Source organism: Eucalyptus grandis, chromosome 8 (assembly GCF_016545825.1).
Source record: "Eucalyptus grandis isolate ANBG69807.140 chromosome 8, ASM1654582v1, whole genome shotgun sequence".
Taxonomy (NCBI): domain Eukaryota; kingdom Viridiplantae; phylum Streptophyta; class Magnoliopsida; order Myrtales; family Myrtaceae; genus Eucalyptus; species Eucalyptus grandis.
In genome coordinates this window covers 63,954,248-63,976,404 of record NC_052619.1, presented here as the reverse complement: position 1 = coordinate 63,976,404, position 22,157 = coordinate 63,954,248, and the positions used below count along the sequence as shown (strand labels likewise).

Here is a 22,157-nt window from a genome sequence, read left to right as displayed (position 1 = left end):
TCTGGGACAGCTGAGCCTTCTTGCTCGATCAATTGAATTCGTGTCTACACCGTCGATTTAGGTAAAGAGAGGGAGGACACGCAAAAAATAATTCTGATTACATCCAAGATCGAGGAGAATAAACCCGACAAGACAAAAGTAAATTTATTATTTCCCCCAATTATGATGACCCCGACCCATCAAGGATGGTTGTGGGCCCGCGCTGGGCAAAATTATTGTGCCGCCAACCACAGGCCAGTCGGACTCAGCCAGCCCATGCCAAAAACGACCTGGCGTACCGCTCCTGCTTCCGCCTCTCTCCAAGCTGTTTTGTTGTTGGGTAAAGAAATTCGGATAACCATACAAATAGTCTCTACACCTTCATCCGATATACAATGTGATTTATAAACTTTTATTTTATTTAATATAGTCCATAAACTTCATCCAACGTGCAATGTGGTCAATGGAATTTTTTATTTGTTCAATGTGATCCATAAACTTTTGGTACGTATTTAACTTAGTCATTGAACTGTATAGAAATGTTCAATGTTATCCTTGAACATTTACATATAATTTATGAATTAAATTGAACATGTATAAAAAACTCATTGATCATATTTAACAAATTAAAAGTTCGGAGATACTATTGCACATTAGGCAAAATTTATGGATCAAAACGAACAAAAAAATTCAAGGATCACATTGCAATTAAGTTAAAGTTTATGGATTATTTGTGTTATTTTTTCAAAAAAAAAATAATTCATTTATTAATTAGAACCACTTTCATTGGTATATAAAAAGTACATAAACACACAAAAAAGAGTGAAATTTCAACTATATAGCAGCAATTGTTTGCCCTGGTTCTGGCGCTATTAAAAGACTAATTACAGTAGATAATCCATGCCAATTAACGTATGTCACATTGCTCAGTTGCCAATCAGCGAAGCGTTGCAATTAAGCTTGGGCCATAGGTCACGAATGAGCCAATTTGTCATGACAAAGTATGCTCTCTGAGTCATCTGGATCCCATCCCAGCTCATGGCCTTCGTTGGGTGGGGACAAACCGCCACGCCAGGAGCTCCGCACCGCCGGTTCGGATCGAAGTTGTAGTCGCCGCCCCCCATTCCGCAGCACGCTTTTTGCGCCCGCACCATGTCGAAACCTAAGCGAGGAGAAAAAGGAGAAAAGGTTGCTAGCGACGTCGTTATGTTATTGCCATGACCAACGATGGTTTGATTCGGGACTGACCCAAGTTTGCACCGCCGCGATACATGGATGCGAAGGCGTTGTAGTAGTCGCCGTAGAGGATGATAACGTCCCGGTTCTCTTCCCGGAGCTCTCCGATGACTCTCCGGAGGAGGATGTTGTGATACGCCGCGAGGCCATTCAAGCCCCTGAGACAGCGAGATTCGTCGTAAGCGGATGGATGGTCGGTTTTGAAACGAGCGAGGTAGACCGGGAAGCAGCCGATCGGGAAGCTGCCGGGCACGACCACTCGAGAAGCACCGTACCCAATGACCCTCTGCATCGCAGTAAAAACCACATCAATTACACCTGAAATTACAGCGAAAAAAAATACCATTTACAAGATGAAAATTAGAAGCTGTGAAGTTATTAGAATCACTTGCTTGAACTGCATCTTTGATGGCCATGACAACTTGAGGCACAAAGCTCTTGGCTTCCTTAATGCTCTTGCCTTGGAACAATGCATAGTAGTAGTCACTGCCTCCAATCTCCCCGACCATGAACAAGGCATCTTTGAGCTTCCACAGACAATCTATGGACCAGCGCAAGAATCACGACTTTGTCATTTGAAACACCCATTGACAAATTTTTCACCTTATAATAGAGAGGCAAATTGCATGTTCGAGCGATTAGGACGATTGTATTACCGGCTTTATCAAAGCAGATGCCATTGAAATAAGAGAACATCCAGTCGAGTTGAGTACTGAGAGATGAATTGGTGGAGGGGTTGGAGATGTTCATCTGATAGAGAACATACGAGGGCAACGCGGTGGCTCCAGCGACAGCGAAATTCACTCCGTGGCCACGAGTGAACGCTGCGCTTTGGTTCAGGTAGTAATCTGGGAAAGGAACCCCGGCCGCTCGAGCTGCCAAACCCAAATGAAAAAATATACTCAACCCTAGCGAATTCTCGTACCGCCGAAAGTACGTTAATCAATGTGCTCAAATCAAGCAAAATCACGGCGTTTTTACTGATAAAAAGTGGAAAGGGAAAGATAAAAGTTTAGGCCAACTATCAACAGTGACAATGAGATTTTACGCTTTGATAATGCTTGTCCTCATAATCATCACCGTCCCAAAAAAGATCCAAAAACAAGCATCCGAAGCGATAAAACCCTTCTTTAGCAAAAAAAAAAAAAAAAGCAATAAAACCCTAAAACCCATCATCACTACCACTTGCAAAAGTCGATATTCTATAAGAAAAGTGAAAGAAGATCAATCATTTGGCACAGTGTAAGTAGGGAAGGTCTGAGATTAGAGCAGACCATGTTCTGAGCTAATAGCTGCATCGAAGCTCCGGTTGAGCCGGAACCTGAAACTCGTTCATCTAAATCTGCTAAAATAGCTGCAGTTTGCAGCAATCTTTGCTGCGTACATTTCGACACCGGCATAGTTTGAGGTAAGGGCTTTTACTTATACATTTTCTTTTTATGTAAACTACAGAGTCCAGAAAGGTTGGCATCGAGGTTGAATTTCGTGTGAAAGATGACGCTGCAAGTCGACATGCTTGGCAATAAAATCCCCGAAATGAACACTACCTCACGCCTTTGCATGCTTACAGCCTTGAAGTTAGGAACCTATCTATAGTCTTATGCTCGATTTATTTCTGGAGCCAACTTATCCGGCAGTAGAATTACGTTTGCCAACTGAACTAAATTAGTTTTCTAGTGAAACCGACCTTAGAGATTGGCTTTTCAGTTCGAAACATTACTAATCATTTAAACTGCCAAGATATGTAAGCACATATCATATGGGTACTCTCTAAGTGCGTACTTTCAGTTTTAACAAAGAAATTGCAGTACAAGCATTTCATGACCATGTTATTATCACTTTGCCATCTTCGCATAGTTTTCTGCGTGATCCAAACTATTGGAGCAAGATAGACAAGGAGAATTTCGATGCCGGGAGTTGACTTACAGAGGTAATCGATCATGAGGAAGCCGTTGGAGCACCTCCCGGTGGCTTGTCCCCCTGGGAAGTCCTGGCCGTAAGGAGGATGACCGCAAGGTGAGGCCGCTCCGATCAGGCTCTCATGAATCAAATTGCCCGTGTCCGACGTCGAGTCTCCAAGTTGATAGACTGAATCGAGTTTGCAGCTCCCAAGCTCTTGCGCCTGGCACGGGTGTCGTAGAATGAAGACCGAACAGATCACGCTCAAAAGTGCATAGAAAGAAGCTCTCGTGCTGGCCATTCTGAAGGATTAATTGAGAAAATGCGATTGATGAATGTACGACTGGCTTTATGCATAGTTCTTATAAATAGGGAGTGACTGAGGAAGAGAACCCAAGATTATTTGGGTCTCACAAAATTTTGTGACTTCATCGAATCTTTCCTCTATTCAACCTACGGGCCTCATCAAATCCAATCTAATATAACCGACGGACCGAATAAGAGCAAAAAGAAAAGATCCCTTCTTCAGAGTTCGCTTGCGTAATATTCCTTTTCTAAGCACAGGAGAATGCAATGACCATCCTGAAAAGGTCCAGTAGAATACAATGAAAAAGTACTAAGATCGATGTGACATCTCATACATTAGAGATTATAAAAGGAAACAAATAAACACCAAGCCCTTAGCCACAAGATGCGAAGAAATTAAGGACTGAGCCTTTAGCCACAAGATGCGAAGAAATTAAGGACTGAGCCTAAAAAGAATAAGAGGGATTCTAATGGTAACATATTGAATGATACTATCAAAAGATTTTCAGTGATTATTTATTGTATAGAATGAGTCAATCATCTATCTTTGGTATGAAGAAAAAATGGTTACATGATTCTTCCATTGATTAATAATTTCAATTTTTGGGAAGTATTGTGATCATTGATTATCCAATAATAATGATTTTCATTTTTCAAATGAACCATATGAAGACCTAATGATTTTAATAGGTAATTGCAGAGTTAATTATTTAGACCTTTCAATTCATAAATGTCTCCTAAAAAAAAATCGTAAATGTCGATCTTGGACGAATGAGGGTATTCCCAAAAGTCACAACAAAAAAGGGAATGAGTTAGATAAAATGAGAAGAAACTTGGACAAGAAAAGGATAAACTTGGACGAAACCAAACAAAGTGACTTAGACAAAATCATCATGGGAATTGAAATCTCACTCAAAGAGGAAGATATCAAATATTTAGAATTTCTTTTCGTATATTATATGAATGATTCGATTATCAAGAGCAATGCTTGGAAATCTTTGAATTCGTGACAATTATTCAAAATCTTAGTTAAAAACTAGATTTGTCATCTCATGTTTGCTTTTCGTGAAAATATACCGTGAGAATATACCAATTGAAGTGGAGGGTTTCTTTAAACAACAAGAATATGGGTCAACTATCCAATCAAATAATATTGAGCATATCTTCCACATCTTCTCTAGAAATAAATGGGCTACTTTCTTTTGGTTGCAAAATAGGCAATCAATTTCATATATGGCAATTCTGCCCAGATCTCTTGGTTAGCTGGGGGAAGAATCCACCTAAATTGGATTTTCCGAGGAGCAAAATAAGAGAATTAGATTTGGTTAGAGAAGATGTGGTTAGTCAACAAGGATTGGTTTTTAAGCAAGTTAGTAAATGTACAGTCAAATATTCGATAAAATTCTACAAGACCTAGTTTCATTTAAGTAAAGGGGTTCTCGACGATTGAAAAGATTCTAATCAATCCAAAGATCATTTCGATTCCATTAGTGATGAGAATGCTCATCACAACGCAGAGATATAGTCAAGTCATCTCAGAAGCATAAAGATTGTTTATAGCCATGGGGAATGAAATAATCTCTGGTTAAGTTTAAGCACAAAGCTTTGGACATTTCAAAGATTAGGAAAATGACCCTCACGAAAGAATAGACCAGCGAAAATTATCATGCGGAAATGTCCAACGCTATCGGCCAAAGGAAAAGCACAGCCATGAGAAAATGCAAGGGAGTAGGGGAAAATGGAAGACATGACAAAGATTATTTTCGTGTAACACTCGACCAGTTCCACGAGCAATTCCTAGTCTTCAGACTATATACACATTATCTGATAGTTGATCCTGCACCAGTGCAACCTGGAGAGTCCTTTTATACTAAGCAAAGGCAAAACATGTCTCACAAGTCTCTAAATATTAGTATAGAAATAGCTATTCAAGATTTGCCCCCCTGGCGACGAAGAACACACCGACTGCCCTAGGCACGTGCAGAAGTTATCAAAATGACATAACAACATAGCACAGCTGAGGAAATCAAGCATGCAGTCCATACTCCAACGGATAAGGAAGATTTTATAACGTGGAAAAAGGGCATGAAAGAGTCGAATTCGAGTATCAGGAAATCTAGATAATTATGATAGGACAACTACATTTTTGACAACTAACAAACAATTGTCCCTCTAATGAGATGCAAGCTTAAAAAACCAGCCTAAATCTCTGCAAAGCTTGAGGAACTCAACAACTTAAGAGAAAAAGAGCAAACGTATAATTACAGCCCGCACAGGATTTCCGCAACTTCCATTACTGACCCTTTCTAATAACAGCTAGATCACAAAATTTCTCCACTCAAGAAAATAAAAGAGCAGAATGCAAAATCCAATACTTATCAACTTGGAAGGCACAGGGAAAGCAACAAGCACTCCTTTGAAAGCTAAATGTTCAATCTTCTTCCTCCCCTTCATTCTCAGCGATATTGAAGTATCTGACTTCATAGATATTTCGGTCCTTGTTTGATGCAATCACCCGCAGCCAATCTCGAACATTGTGTTTCTTCAGGTACTTCTTTGTCAAATACTTCAGATAACTAATGAAAGCATAACAGAGAGAAAAACGACATCAAATGAGATATGAAACAGGTGTTGAAGGCTTAATGTGGAAAGAAAAAAGACATCAGATATAGTAAAATCAATATCCACAACTAAATGTGAACCCTATTACTAAGAAACTACCGTTTAGAGAAACTACTTTCGGAAGTCACGGTAATCTTGGTCTTGTCCCGCGTGACAGTAACAATGTCGCCGAGGGCACCGGCCTTTCCATCGACCTTGATCTTCTCCTGCAAAAACTTTTCAAATGACGCAATGTCCATGATCTTGTCCTCCACCGGTTTCGCACAGTCGATCGTAAAGGATACCCCTTTCTTCTTTCCCTTTGGTCCAGCCACACTTGCCCGACTCATCTTTGCTCACTATATCCTGTACCCAAGCAGAGTACCAAGCCTAATTATTCTCTCATTCAATCCGTCCAGGCAACAAATACAGTATACACCACTCGGTAAGTAGGCAACATAAAATGAACCGACATGTGATGGTACACAAACACACACAGCCATCATCAATTCAAGGAATATGCACCAGCACAAGCGAAAAACATGAAGACCCAGTACCATGAACACAGTCACTGTTTAGCGAAATTGCGGCGACACACCCCAAAATAAGAACTTTGAACGGGCACCCGATCTCACATCACCCGAAGCTTGCGTATCACTCTTCAACTACAGAGAATATCCAAAGTTCAAGGACTACCACCAGGTACGAACCAGAAATACGAACACGAACTTGACAAACACGGCGGCAGCAGAAAGAACATGCGACGACCGTATGAAAACGTCAATTGCATGAAAGCTAACAAATAGGCGCAAAGGGTTCGATCTCGGGCAGGCCTCCAAGTCAAAAAAAAAAGTTCAGCTTTAAAAGGCAAAGCGGCATGTAGAGGCGATCAGCCTGCAGATTCGCATATCAAGATGAGAAAATGCAGAAATTTTAGCCTCTGAAGATGACGAATCAGCTGATTGAGCTCCAATTTAAGGTTGTGAGAGAAAGAGAGACCAGTCACCTTCCAAAAGTTTTTGCCGAAGCTCGAAATGGAACGAAGCAGCGGGAGAGAGAACCAGAAGAGGAGAGCAAAGAGGAAGAGCCATAGGTTAGGGTTCTTTTCAAGGTTTCTCCAATTGGGATTTGGGGTTAATTTCCTTTCCATTTTTTTCCGGAAATTACTGTCTTTTTCAATTTAATGCTCTATTTTAAGAAAAAATAAATATTTTTAAAAATACTTATTTATAATGCCTTTTTTGGGGTGAAAGTATTTATAATGCTCACAACAACTAAATAATGAAAAATATTTTCATTATCCATTGATATATTTAGCTATAAATTGTTATTGATAATTGATATGTCTTTATTGATTATTATTTCACGCAATATAAACAATTATTTTTAGAAAATATTTTACAAATTATTTACTTTTTGAAAAATAAATAGAAATGAGGATTCGACCTAAAAAAAAAAAGGAGGGAGCCACCAAAATAAAAAGAGCGGAATATTGGCTTAAGTTATTTTATCTAGTAACTGAGATATATCATGTGCATTTTCGATACTCATCCAATCAAGTAGCCCAAGAAAAATCCAGAAGACGATGACAATCGATGAATTAAACGACACCATCTAAGCATGCCACGTAAAACTATTAGATCAACTTTGTCGGGAGTTAACAAAGCAATATAAATAATGGTGATAAACCCTACATACAAAAACTTATTAAAGAATAGTCAACATATTTGGAACTCATAAAAATAGAAAATAAGTAGGTTTTGCTAGTAGATATTTAGGAGTTTACCAAGGAATATGCATAGTAGGCAAAATTCAATGCTCCAAAATTGACATCATCAAAGACAAAAGCTAAAGAATTGATCAGTTGTGTAATTGTAACAAAATGTTATGCACATAAAGACGATTTACTCAATTGATTCAAGAAAACTTTTATTATAAGACATTGAGTTACTTGAGAGAACATACTCAAGTGCTAACAAAAAATGAGTTATCGAATATTGATATCTTTTGAAAATAGTCCATGTTCAAATCACAACGAGTCTTGGGCCAAGAACAATTCTTATATGCATAATTTAATTAATGAGAAGTTAAAAACTTAGCATGACCTCTGTAGATGAGAATCTCCTATCGACTATCATAGTCCACTTTGTAAAAACTGTGGCAATCCTCATTCTGGTCTTCTGCCTAGATGTGGTCAGGCAGTGAAAGTTGCTGCTAATCGACCTTCGGGGGACAATTGCGTCAATCGCAGTCCTCGGTACATGCCTCATCAGCATCAACCATAACAATACAAGCGATACAAAGCCTAAATGGGCAATAGCCCTATGCTTCCCCCCATTGCTATTTTATGTAGTATTGTTCCCAATCGGCATATGTTCGATCACATTGATCTATAGTTCGGAAGTGTTCCAATTGAGATTGCATGTCAAGGGGCACGCAATTAGAGTCGCCATGAACCAAGTGCTAGATGTAATCTTGACGTTATTGCTCATTCCGCTATACAAGGGGATTACTCTCAGTGGGGTTGCTTACTTGTTCATGTCAAAGTCGTTCTTGGAAACCGTCTTTGCCTACGTTGTTATGCCGAACACAAGTGGGAGCCCCCAAAGGAGATGTGGCAGTTCTTTCGGAAATTCTTCTTGTTGAGGTTCGGGGCAAAGGAAATAGAGACGAAAAAGAGTATTGCAATGATATAGGCATCGAGCAAATCAACACCTAGAAATAGAGACGAGAAAAAGTATTGAAATGATACAGGCATCGAGCAAAGCAGCACCTGTGGATTGTAGGTGTTGATTGAAAATGGTCCATATTTGAATATCATATCAATACCAACAATCACAATGAGCCACACGCCAAGAATAAGTCCCATATGCATGATTTAATTGATGAGAAGTTAAAAATTTAGTATGACCTTTGCTAATGAAATCTACTCTTGACCATATAGTTCCACTTTGCAAAGACCATGTCAATCCTCATCTCAATTTTCTCCCTAGATGTGGTCGGGCACGGCTAATCAGCTTAGAGGGATGATTGCATCGCTCGATGTCCTCAATACGTGCCTCATCAGCATCAACCATAGCAACATGAGTGACACGAAGCCTAAATGGCAGTAACTTAATGCATTCCCTTGTTGCCGTTTTATATAATATCGTTTGCAATTGGCATAGGCCCAATCATGTTGGTCTATAGTTTGGAAGTATTTCCATTGAGATTGCGTGCTCAAGGGCATGCAATTGGAGTGCCACGAACCAAGTGCTAAGTGTAATCTTAACACTATATTTTATTTTGCTATACAAGGCAACCACCCTTGACAGGGTTGCCTTCATGTTCGTGGCAATGTTGTGCTTAGGGAGTGTGTTTGTCTATTGGTGTTGCTAATTAGCATCAGGAGGATGATTGCATTGCTTGCCATCTTCGGTATATGTCCCACCGGCATCGACCGCAATGGCACGAGTGACACGAAGCCTAAATGGGTAGTAGCTAATGCATCCCCTTGTTGTTTTATGTGGCATCATTCTCGATCGACATAGGCCTAATTGCGTCGATCTATCGAAGTGTTTCCAATCGAGGTTGCATGCCCCTAAAGTCTCCACGAAATAAGTGCCAAGTGCAATCTTGACGTTATTGTTCATTTCGCTATACAAGGCAATCACCCTCAACGCGGTCATCTTCCTGTTCATGGCAACGTTGTGCTTAAGGAGCATGTACATTTGCGTTGTTATGCCAAAGACAAGGGGTAGGACCCTAGAGAAGATGTGGCAATTCTTTGAGAAATGCTTTGAGTGGAGGTTGAGGGTGAGGGAAACAGAGACAAGAAGAACATCGAAATGACATAGACATCAAAAAAAGCTGTGGACTCTAGGTGTTGCTTTTGATATTTTTGAAAATAGTCTATATCTAAATCTTAGGTCAATACCAACAATCACAATGAGCCCTAGGCCGAGAATAAATCTCATATGCATAATTTAACTAATAAGAAGTTAAAACTTCGTATAACATTTGCCAATGAAAATCTCCTTTTGACCGTCATAGTCCATTTGCAAAGATTGTGCCAATCCTCATCTCTATTTTCTACTTAAACGTGGTTGGGCAGTAGAAGTTGTTGCTAATAGGCCTTAGGGGATGTTAGCATCACTCGCTGTTCTTAGTACGCGCCTCACCAGCATTGATTGCAATGGCACGAGCAACATGAATCACAAATGGGCAGTAGCCTAACGCATCCACTCATTGTTATTTTATATAGCATCATTTGCGATCAGCATAAGCCCGATCACATCAATTTATAGTTCATAGGTGTTTCCAACTGAGCTTGCGTGCCCAGGCACGCAATTGAAGTCGCCGTAAACCAAATGCTAAGTGTAACATTAACGTTATTGTTCATTTCGTTCAAGGTCACCTTCATGTTCATGGCAACATCATGCTTAGGGAGTGTATACATTTACATTGTTATGTCGAAGACAAGGGGTAAGACCCTAAAGGAGATGTGGCAATTCTATGGGGAATACTTCATGTGGAGGTTGAGGGCAAAGGAAGCAGACACACAAATGAGCATTAAAATGACATAGACATTGAGAATAGTATAACTTGTGGATTCTAGGTGGTACTTTTTATATCTTTTGTAAATAGTCAATATATGAATCTTAGGTTAATGCCAGCAAATCACAATGAGACCTAAGCCGACAACAAATCCCATATTATAATTTAATTGATGAGAAGTTAAAAGCTTAGTATGACCTCACTAATGAGAATCTCCTCTTGATCGTCATGGTTCTCTTTGTAAAGATCGAGCCAATCTTCATCCCTATTTTATCCAGACATGATCAAGTGACGGAAGTTACTACTAATCATCCTTGGAGGGATGATTGTGTCGCTTGCCATCTTAGGTACATGACTCACCTACCTCAACCGTAGCGGCACGAGCAACACTAACCCCAAACGGGCAACAACCTTATGCATCCCCTCATCGCTATTTTATGTAGCATTGTTCGCAATCAAAATAGGCTCGATCGTGTCGATCTATAGTTTGGAAGTGTTCCCAATGAGATGACGTGCTAAAGGCACACAATCAGAGTCATCGTGAACCAAATGACGAGTGACAAAAGCATGAGCATGATTTAATTGATGAGAAGTAATAAATTTAGAGCTTGGGTGAGGGGAAATGGGAGGCTTGTGGTGTTTCCACAAATAGCAATGCACCACAATGCCATCACCTTTGTACGGCAACCATCTCTTTTGGCTAGGGATAGAATTATTTTTAACGTCATAGCATATAGCTCTTTGCCTTATCTATTTATTTCATCCTCCTATCTTCTTTTCACTGCAATCATTTGGTTTTGCTTTTGTTTTATTCTATTTTTTACTTTTGGCCATATTCTTCTCTAGTTAACTTTCTTTAAGAGGTACGAGAGCTTCTTCAGTGATGTTGTTTTGTTGTGTGATGCTCATGCTTTTGTCACTCGACATTTGGTTCACAATGACTCCGATTGCGTGCCCAACCTCAATAGAAACACTTCAAAACTATAGATCGACACGATCGGGCCTATTCTAATTACGAACAATGCTACATAAAATAGCAATGAGGGGATGCAAAGGCTGCTACCCATTTGGGGTTCATGTTGCTCTTGTCGCTGCGGTTGAGGTAGGTGAGTCATGTATCCAGGATAGCAAATGATGCAATCATCCCTCCAATGATGATTAGTGGTAGCTTCCGTTGCTCGATCACGTCTACATAAAAGATAGGGATGAGAATTGACTCGATCTTTACAAAGTGGACCATGACGGTCAAGAGGAGGTTTTCATTAGCGAGGTCATATTAAGCTTTTAACTTCTCATCAATTAAATCATAACATGGGATTTATTATCGGCCTAGGGCTCATTGTGATTTATTGGCATTAAATTGAGATTCGGATATCGACTATTTTCAAAAGATATAAAAAGTAGCACTTAAAATCCATAGGTGCTACTTTTCTCGATGTCTAATATCATTTCCATGCTCCTTCGTGTCTCTCTTTCCTTTGCCCTCAACCTCCACATGAAGTATTCTCCAAAGAATCACCATATCTCATTTAGGTCTTATCCCTCGTCTCCGACATAATAATGTAAACATACAAACTCCCTAAGCATGATGTTGCCATGAACATGAAGGCAACCTCGCCGAGAGTAATCATCTTGTATAGCGAAATGAACAATAACGTCAAGGTTACACTCAGCATTTGGTTTGCAACGACTTCAATTGCTTGCCCTAGGCACACAAGCTCAATTGGAAACACTTCTAAACTATAAATTGACGCGATTGGGCCTATGCTGATTGCAAACGATGCTATATAAAACAACAATGAGTGATGCATTAGGCTACTGCCATGGGCTTGGTAGATACTCCCTCGCATTTCTCTCTCGAACTCCTTCGTCTCTACTCCAGTCCTCTCTTTGAATTTGGGTCATGTCAACATCGTATTGGGAGTAGATGAATACGAGCTGCCAACGGCCATGGTGCAAGCCTCGGCAATCAATTCCTCTATCCTGGATATTGTCATAGTAGTAACATCTTTGTTGATAGTGCCGACGCCCATTATGAGTGACGCCATTACAACTAGGCTTTCGTTTGCATTGAGCATAGTTGTGCGGAGCCACTAAACTTGCTTCGATAGGTTGCTAAGCTCAACCCCGAAAGGAAGAGGAGGTAATGCTTGAGTTGGCGATTCAACCTCTTGCTAAAGGGACTATAGCAATGGTTGAGTCAAGTTGTCAATCTGCCCAAACTTTCTAAAAAAAAGGCATATCATTATCAAATTAAAATGGTTTGAAAGTGCCTTAATAGTGGACTTAACCACAAGCACATTCCCTAACCTTGCGCTTAGCACACCAAAACCAACCAACATTATGTTTGTCGCCACCATCACCACTTGCAGCCTCAGTTTGTAATCCCGATGAATGTAGCCACTCAAAGCAGCACCAACGATCCCATAGCAGAGGCCAGTGCATGCGACCTCGCTACTTGCCATGGGCTTGACAAATTCTCCCCCACATCCCTCTCCTTAGCTCCTTCGTCCATACTCTTGTCCTCTCATTAAAATTAGGCCATTGCAATGTCGTATTACGGTAGACTGATACAAGCTCACCCTTGTGCAAGCTTTAACAATTAGCCCCTCCACCTGGGATATTGCCAAAGTTGTAACATCCTTGTTGATTACATGCCCATCGTGAGTGACCCCGTTGCAACTAGAACTTCATTTGCATCGAGCATAACGGCGCAAAGCCACTAAGCTCACTTCGACAAGTTCACGAGCTCTGCCCTGGAAGGAGGAAGAGGACAAATGATTGAGTTAATGATTCAAACTCTTGCCCGAGGGACTGAAGTAATAGTTAAGTTGAGTTGTAGGAATGCTTCAATCTCTCGAGCAAAAGGTTAAACCATCAACCATTACCTCATCCTTCCTTTCGAAGACGAGCTCGTCAACCTATTGAAGCGAGCTCAATGGCTGTAAGCCGCCTTGCTCAATGCAAATGAAGGTCTAATTGCAACGGCATCCATCATGATGGGCATCAACGCGATTAATAGAGCTATCAGAACTATGGCAATATTCAAGGCGATGGGGTTGATTGTTAAGGCCTACACAAGAGCCATTGGCGAGCTCTTATCAGTCTACTCCCAATACGATATTGAGGTGGCTTAAATTCAAAGAGAATGCAAAAGTAGAGCCAAAAAAGTTGAGGAAAGAGATGTGAGGGAGACTCTACCAAGTCCTTGGCAGGTAGTGGGTGCATCCATGGGGTCGTTTGTGTCACTCCTAGAGGCTATGTTCATCAAGGACTACAAATTGAGGCTACAGGTAGTGATGGCGATGGTATATATAGTGTTGGTCAATTTTGGCATGTTGAGCGCAAGGTTCGCAAATGCACTCATAGTTAAGTCTATTATTAGGGCCCTTTCAAACCATTTAATTTGAGAATGCCCGTTTGATAATGTTACGCCTTTCTTTAAGAAGCTTGGACACCATCAATTCCTTCACTTTTGTCTTCGATAGCATCAATTTTGGAGGATCAAATTTTGCCTACTCTCCATATTCCATGGCAATTTCCTAAATTTATACTACTAAAACCTACTTATATCTTATTTTTGCGACTTCCAAATATGTTGACTCTTATTGAATAAGTTTCTGTATGCAGGTTTTGGCCTCTATTATTAGCATTAATTTGTTATCCTTCTTTATTAGAGTGACAATTTTGTTGGAATATGGGTTGCTCTCTCACCAGAAGGAATTACCTAAAGAGAGTAGGATAACAAAGTAATGCTAATAAAACAATAACGAATGAGTCATGAAAGTATACCTTACTTCTAACAAAATATGAGATTTTGGAATCGAAGGCTTGATTTAACTAATTACCTAGTTAATGTCATTTCGATATATTAATTTGATCGTTTGTTCACCAGAGTGACCAGGTAGTATTTTTACCAATTACGAGCCTCAAGATTCTTGTCCATTAAGTGTGCAAGCAATGATTGTTTATTATGATCCTAATGATTTAACCTAACCATGCTAAAAGTGAAAATGGGCAATCAATGTATAAAAAAAACACAATTTAGTAAAATTGAAATGAAAGTGTGCACAAAACCTAGCATTATCTCAAAAAAAGAAAGAATTCAAAAACCATATTGCAAGCCCTAAAGGCTTATTCAATTTTGGGTTCAATTTTTTGCCCAAAGAATGACATTTTTTTTATGCTAAATTAGTTTTGAATTAGAATTGACACTAAAAATCTAATGAAACTAGTCAAATACCGAGTTCCGCACATTTTCCAAAATTTTGAATTTTTTCAGATTTTTTTAGTGTTTTTTTTTTAATATTTTCTAATTTTTAATAGAATTTTGTTCAGAAAATATGGACTTGGGCCGGGCCCTGGGGTCCTGTCCGAACATGGGCTGAACTTGGACGTTCAAGCTTGGGCGCCAAGGACACAATTGGGCCTGTTTAAAACTAGCCCATTTCGTAAAGAAAAAGCATCAAGCCCATTTTGTTGAAATTAAATGCACTACGCCCACTACAAGGCAATTTAGGCCCCAAGTGTTCTGAAGCTATGACTAACTGACACACCTCCATATCAGAGCAAAACCAAGCCCAAAAATTACCATTCAAATAATGGCTAGAAAAAAGCCCAAACTTATCAATTTTAACTGAGCCCAAAATCACTAGACTCGTCTAAGCCCACGAAAACTTAGACAAGCCTAAACACACTAAACCAACTTAAGAAATTAAGCTTTGACCCAATAAAAAAATATAAAAAATAAAGCAATTAAGCCTCCCACTTTAACCGCCTTCTGATCATCTCCGAACCGACGCCACCAAAAACAACATTAAGTACAATGGCAACCAACTCCCACGAGCAAAACAACCTCGGTAACGCGATTGATGAGTTAAAATTTTCGGGAAAAAAAAAAACGTGTTTCATGGCCAAGAGGTATCATTAATATGTGAACTACACTGGTGTCTTCGGATCTGGCTAAAACAGACGACGTTCTGGGGTCGTGCCTTTGAGTCATTTTATCAAACATCTGGTAGGCACTGGTTAAAAGAAGGATATGGATTTGCTCGATACCTGGGTTCGTACCCTTGAGTCGAACCAGAACAGCAAAAACAGTTACGACCAGCCAAAGACCATTCATTCACACTAAGCACAAGCATAGATGAAAAATAACAAGTCCCTACCCGACTCAGCGACGGCGAACAGAGGCCGAACTCGAGATATATCGGACTCAGTTCGGTCGCCTCGCAATGTCTCCGAGCCGGGATCCTCGGGAAAGAAGCGATTTTGAACCCAAAAAGGCAAACTCACCGGAAAAGGAAATCGCGAGCGGCTGGAGGGCGTCGGATGTGGCCGGGCCTCCGGGGATCTCCTCCTTTCTTTTCCCTCTTCCGGCGCTCCTCTCTGTTTTAGTCTCTTGGTCGTTTTCTCTCCCTCCCTCTTCTCACCCTCTCTCCTCTCGACCTCTCACTTTTCGTCCCCTCCTCACCCGCGCTCCCTCTCTTGCTTTTAAGGGCCACCGGCGGAGGCGCGCATGGCCTCTACCACCGCCAGCCTGCCGTGGTCGGCCTGACAACGACCCGCGGATCATGCCACGGCCCTGCTCTGCCTCTGCTGCCATGCACGTCGCTGCAGTAGCAGGGGCGTGGGAGACGTGAGGGGAAGAAATGAGGGGGAAACCGCCGGGTTGGGAGACGTGAGGCGAAGAAGAAAGGGGGAAAACCGCCGGGCTGGAAAGGGAATTTGAAAAGAAATGGGCTGGGCCGATCCAGCCCAGCCCCAGGCCCGGTCGCTTTCCTTAATTATAATTATATATTTTACAAAAACTTAATAAATTCTATTGGTGTTAATGCAAATGTTCTTAATACTTATATGCTTATGCAATGTAATGAATATTATTATTGTTTAGGGGTTAAAAATTAATCCCTAATTTTCATGGAATAAAATCTAAAATGAATAGTCAAAATTTAGGTATTAACACACTCTAACTTAACTAAAAAATTAAAATTATGATTGTCTCGTGACTAACAAAAACCAGATTTCTTTGAGTAAATTTTTTTACCTCAGGGCTTTTTTCTCTTTATATAATTCCATTGTTTCACCATGTCATTCAACTCTCGAATTTTTTTTGCTTGTTCAATAATACTTTGAAATTTCATTAAATTAGGTTAAAATACGAGTACACTAACTAATTTCACTTTGTCTGTATCTAAAATAAGTGTTCACTAATTTGAATTTTATTTTGGGAAAAATTAATATTGTCCAATATTTCAGAATTTTTTGTTGAGACTATTTTCTAGATTTGCTCCATGTTAAGTTTTAGTGACCAATTCTTTTTTAATGGCCTTTTACAGAAATAACGGTGTCCTTACCATAGCAACATCCTTCGCCAAAGAGCTAAATCTTTCTAACAACTCCATGCTAGCCCTTCATAACAGTTTAAGTAATTCCTGCATTTAAGAAGACATGCAAAAAAGGAAAAAAGGAAAATGATTCTTAAGAAATCTATGTGACGAGAAATAAATAAATAAATAAATAACCTCCATGAGATAACTGACTTTTTTTTTAATTAACAATGAAATTCAAAGAAAATTTGTGTGAATCACCAATTTGCGCAGATGTGCATGATAAAGTCGATGCTACTGTTCAACATGAGAGGTTCCAGGAGTGACAATGGAGCCAAGAAGGCTCGGAATCGTGTCAATGTCGTCGGATGGATTTGCACAGCCTTTAGTCTCGCAGCGTTCACTGTGCCTTTTAGCGTCATGGTATTCGTTCACGTCATTCATAAATTTTATAGATGCAGTTCTTTGCTTAAGCTACAACGACAGAACTAGTCAAAAACAAGAGCTTTTCAATTTTGACCGTGTAATGTTGTGTTTTGTGCAGAGGCACGCTCTAATGATTTTCTTTTGTAGTGATTTCTTGTACCGGGTCCAATTTGTGTATGCCCAACTGGGATTTGCAAAGATGCACCAATAAACCTTGGACAGGCGAAAACGAATATTTTATCTGCACAGTCATCATTCCTGAGATTTCTCACGAACATGTTATACAGGAGCTCAATGAATAATCTAAACCTAAACTCAGAAAAACAATAAAACACGAATTCCTCCCATGTTTATTTATATAATGGAGAGGCTGACTCCAATCCAAGGTGCATAGCTGTACCCAACTTCAACGACACCAAGCACACGTCACAGAAATGGATTTCTTCTTCTTCATAGTTTATTTTTACAAATTTAAGTGTGTAAATAAAATCTACTCAATTTATCTCATTGACGTCAAGCACAAGTTCAACTCCTCATGTTCTTCACTTCAATAATGATGTGCTAGATCTTGCACGATCAAGCTGAGACGATCTCAATTTTAAACCGTGCTACATTTTTACAAGTAATATAGTGGGGGGCAATCATGAATTGGCATGGCTTCTTAATCGACCATGGACTTACTTGAAAGTTTAAGACTAGATAGGGGCTCAATCCAAATTGACTTTCTGGGACGAGGGTTTTACTTCTAATGCTCAAGCTTTTACTAAAATTTACTCGATGCCCCCAAAATCGACTCAACTTACCAACTAGACTATCAAAAATTTGTATTAATGCTAAATTTGAGAGGCATCAAAATTTGCATTCGGGCTAGACTATATGCCTCATGCTATCAACACACTCAAATCTATTATGATCAAGCCTATCTCCTCAGGTATGTAGTCAAACTACTTTAACTGAGTAAGAATTAAGCCGAACCACATAGTTGTGCAGCTTGAGTTGTTCATGAGTAACTTAATTAAATTACATCCATCGTTTGGCCTAGTTGAAGCGATACACTGAACACCATCAATGGGGCGATCTAAAATCAATTCACAGAACATTTTCTCCTACAGCACATTTTGTTGATGACCTTTAGTCAAGAAGGTGCTTAAGCCATCTGCCCTAGTGCTTTTCTGATGAAAGTGTATGCTCCACGAATGGTCTCATCTAATGAGCAAAATGTCCTATAAGTATAACATCAGCTGTGGACTGAGAAAAAACTCGAGATTGATATTGTGACAATACCAATCAAGATCCAGAAAGAGAGCAGCTGTATTCATAAGTATCTGTCCAGAAAGAATGGCATTCCAAAAAATTCCTGTCAGGCTCATCTCCAAGTATACAACAAACGAGTCTCTTAATCACAGAACAAAAACTTCTATATTGAGGTTAAATTATTCTGTTCACAGGGATTTTATTGCTGAAAAATTGCTGATTAAGTCTCATGCTGCAGGCAAAAGAGTTGATGCACGCCGTCCATTTTAATCCTTATGTGAGAAAGATTGCACAGGAAGATATTTTGAGGGGCGGTCAGTCTTAGCTCCTGATCTGTGCTCATAGTACTCGACCGCTGCAGCACCAGCTAAAGCAGCCAGTGTCAATGCTTGAGCATGCAACCTGAACGGTGACAATGTACATATCAGCGAGTGAGCAAAATTAACACTTTGAGTGGCACATGAGTCCGTAAGAATGGCAGATGCATGAAACATGAATCTGAAGGTGAAATTTATGGCTAAACTACACTAACAACACAGGCAACCTATACAATAATACATGATGTTAGAAGAATTCTCTTTTATGCACTATCCATAACTTGCGCCATAGATGAGCATGTCAAAATCTTCCTCCGTTATAACTTTCTAGACAAGATGCAATGACTGTAAAGTTCAATATCGTCGCAGAAATGCCTAAGGAGACTCCTTGCTAAACCTAGGAGATGAAACTCGATGAATTGTCCAAAACAGAGTCCAACAGGAGGACTTGCAAAGGAATTGAGTACCAATACAAATACACCAAAATAGTAGTTCCATATTCAAGGTCAGATAAAACTAAAATCAGTACTAGAACAATCAGAGCTTATAAACCCAAGACTGCGGAGAAGCTCGTTCAACATTTGTAAGGTCTGCAACTCTTGCTGAGAACCACAATTTGCTTCATGTAGTACTAGAGACCTGTCAAGAACACATCTCATCTAGATACTTTTCGCAATCACATTGCTCCTATATCATTGAGACAGACTTCCATCCCGTCACGGGCAAAGTAATTTGTGCAGCATGTCAATGTCAAGTTGCTCACTCATCAACTAAACTATTCTCTGTTAAACTTTTACAAGATTCTGGGTTAATTATTCATTTCCAAGAGCTTATTATGACCTCAATCAAAAGCAAAAGAATTTAGCCGAGCAACTGCAGACGGTCAAACTATAGCTCGGTCGACTAAAGACAAAGAGCCTAAAGCCAATATTAGATCATTCCATCTCTGCATTAGTAACCATCTAAAGAGTTGAGCCTTGGCCTAGATCTACCCAAATCAGGTTCCAACAATATTCCAAACCATGAGATCCTCTACCTAACTTGCACGATCCTGGCGTTGTCGGGACACAGAAACTAGAAAAACTTTAATCCAGATATAAGAGGATCAGAAGAAAAAGGCATAATATCCGACGATTAACCACGCTCTTGCTCTTACATGGTTTAACAAGAAGCAAAAATAAAATTACTCGTTACCTAGCATGAATGATCTTGACGCTAGTTTTCATGGCGGGCTGAGACCAGTTGTATGCGATCGAACCCGTAATACCGCTGAGCCAGAGACACCCTTTTTTACAACAGCACCGATACAAGAACCAAAATCAGATTCAACCCCCCAGAAAAAAAACCATACAAAAGAGAAATTTTCAATCGATTTGAAGAACAGACTAAAAGGGTAAAGGCTCCTTGATCGATCGGAAAACTCACCGACGGTCCTAAGCTTGTGCTCGACGACCCAATGCCTCACGGCTTCCATGGTGGTCTTGGATTCCGCCATGTCCGAAAAAGGCACGAGCTTTCGGTGGCGGGGAGAGAGAGAGAGAGAGAGAGGTCAAAGCCAAGCCAATGGTGGTGGCGTGGCGAAGAGGAGGAGGGGATTTATATACGTGCGCGAATCTGTGGAGACAGGCGGAGACAAATTAGGACTTGTCAACCTGGGAAAAATAACCATGAGAAAACCATGGGCGGTGGTGGTGCGTGTTTGGGTGCTGACGTGGACCATAGCCCTGAATCTTTGCTCACTTGGCAAATTCTCTACAAAAAGAACCCTTATTTTAATGAATTTTATTTATACGATGCATCTCGTAATATTTTTCACTAACATTAGATTTTGACATTGAGACCTCTCTCCATTTAATGGTACAAAAAACCAAAGCCCAAACGATCTCTTTAAATCATTAGAAAAAGTAAACAGTGAATTTTTGTAAAACGTGTGGATAGGTCATTGTTGGAGATCCTAAATTTCGCAATTCTAATTTTAACGATTTATTTAAAAGAATTGTATGCAAGAACAAATTTGCTTGGGTAATTTAAAACATTTGATATTATACAAATAAATAAAAATGTGCAACTGTAAGAGGGACAATGCCCCTCTAAATGATTGAATGAAAATATAATTAAGTGTAACGATTATATGGCACATAAACATGAAATAAAATTAGTGTGAAAGTCAGTTTTGCCTCTCTCACGCATAAACTCCACAAGTCCAAATAAGGGCAGTTTGGCGGAAAGCTCATTCCAAACCAAAATTTCATAAAAGGAAATGGGATATATGTATTAAAATTTAAAGCTCGTCACAAAAGTACTTAAAGTCCAGTCCATACCAAAATTTTATACAAAAAAATAGGATATGTATACTAGAAATCCTAAAATTAAGAGTGCAATGAGAATCATTCACGCCGTCTAGTTCTGGGCAATTTTTATGGATGCTAATCTAAATCTCCCATTCCATAAAATCGAAATTAGTGATGGATGATCAAATTCTTAATTCTAAAGTGAGAATTGAACCGATTTTTTCCATAGAGAAATCAAAATAGACATCATTTCTTCGTCTTCTTTTTCCTGGTCTTCTTCATCTCCAGTACACGGCCGGTGAGAAAATGAGGGTATCTTTGAAGGAAAAGACCTCGTGGTCAGGGCTCTCGTTGAAAGAACGGGTCTTATCTGAAAGTCTTTGTGATGCGAGGCCGCGTAGTTGAATGATTAAACTCTCAGCTTCTCTATCTTTGATTAAAGTTTTGTACGTTCGTTCTCTTTGAATAATGTTATAGCAGGTGGCGTGAGAATGGGGAGGATCAACATGCAGCATCTCACATGGAGTGACACGAAGGATGAATCTTGATTTGCGCTTTCTGATTAAGTAATATTATCGCACAAATTGACAGACCTCTTATATGCCGTGCCTCGGATGAACCGATAAAAGGAGACAAGGAATAAATCATCTTTGATTCATACGATTTTCGATTGATTTAAAACTTTCTATCTTCTGTAAATAGCCATTCACCGTGGTTTTAATCTCGATCATCTCCACCCTTTGCCTCCCACCCTAACCTTCCTGTGGCCATACTCTCCAATTTCTTCCTCGGTTGGACCCTCAACTTTGTCAACAGACTCAGTATTTGCTGAATTTGTTGGATCGGTTCCAAGACCAAGCAGTTTAATTCCCAATTCATGGGTGGGATTGGACCAAAAATTGATCATCCCTATAAAAACTTGTCATAAAAGAATATTTAAGTTTTAAAATTTATAAGAAATATAAGTCAAATATTAAAACTTG

General features: G+C 39.7%; 3 protein-coding genes across 6 annotated transcripts; all 3 read right to left on the bottom strand.

Moving 5' to 3' along the window:
- Nucleotides 1-742: 742 nt before the first annotated feature.
- Nucleotides 743-3,597, bottom strand: LOC104415607 (acetylajmalan esterase). Its single transcript, XM_010026943.3, has 5 exons — nt 3,142-3,597; nt 1,872-2,090; nt 1,608-1,756; nt 1,228-1,501; nt 743-1,141 (listed from the first exon to the last, which is right to left on the bottom strand). The coding sequence occupies exons 1-5, from the start codon at nt 3,413-3,415 to the stop codon at nt 906-908; spliced, it is 1,152 nt and encodes a 383-aa protein (XP_010025245.2). The 5' UTR covers nt 3,416-3,597; the 3' UTR covers nt 743-905.
- Nucleotides 3,598-5,462: 1,865 nt separating this feature from the next.
- LOC104415605 (60S ribosomal protein L22-2) lies at nt 5,463-7,152 on the bottom strand. Of its 4 annotated transcripts, XM_039299170.1 has the most exons (4): nt 7,028-7,140; nt 6,732-6,915; nt 6,142-6,387; nt 5,463-5,996 (listed from the first exon to the last, which is right to left on the bottom strand). In XM_039299170.1, exons 3-4 carry the CDS (start codon nt 6,369-6,371, stop codon nt 5,852-5,854), a joined length of 375 nt encoding a protein of 124 aa, XP_039155104.1. In that variant the 5' UTR covers nt 6,372-6,387; nt 6,732-6,915; nt 7,028-7,140; the 3' UTR covers nt 5,463-5,851. The 4 variants fall into 4 exon arrangements, with proteins under 4 accessions (XP_039155104.1, XP_010025242.1, XP_010025244.1 ...); XM_010026940.3 differs by lacking the exon at nt 6,732-6,915 and having other exon boundaries at nt 7,028-7,152; XM_010026942.3 differs by lacking the exon at nt 6,732-6,915 and having other exon boundaries at nt 7,021-7,146.
- An 11,451-nt stretch (nt 7,153-18,603) lies between these two features.
- LOC104415604 lies at nt 18,604-20,473 on the bottom strand. Its single transcript, XM_010026938.3, has 3 exons — nt 20,309-20,473; nt 20,078-20,168; nt 18,604-18,968 (listed from the first exon to the last, which is right to left on the bottom strand). The coding sequence occupies exons 1-3, from the start codon at nt 20,376-20,378 to the stop codon at nt 18,833-18,835; spliced, it is 297 nt and encodes a 98-aa protein (XP_010025240.2). The 5' UTR covers nt 20,379-20,473; the 3' UTR covers nt 18,604-18,832.
- Nucleotides 20,474-22,157: the final 1,684 nt, after the last annotated feature.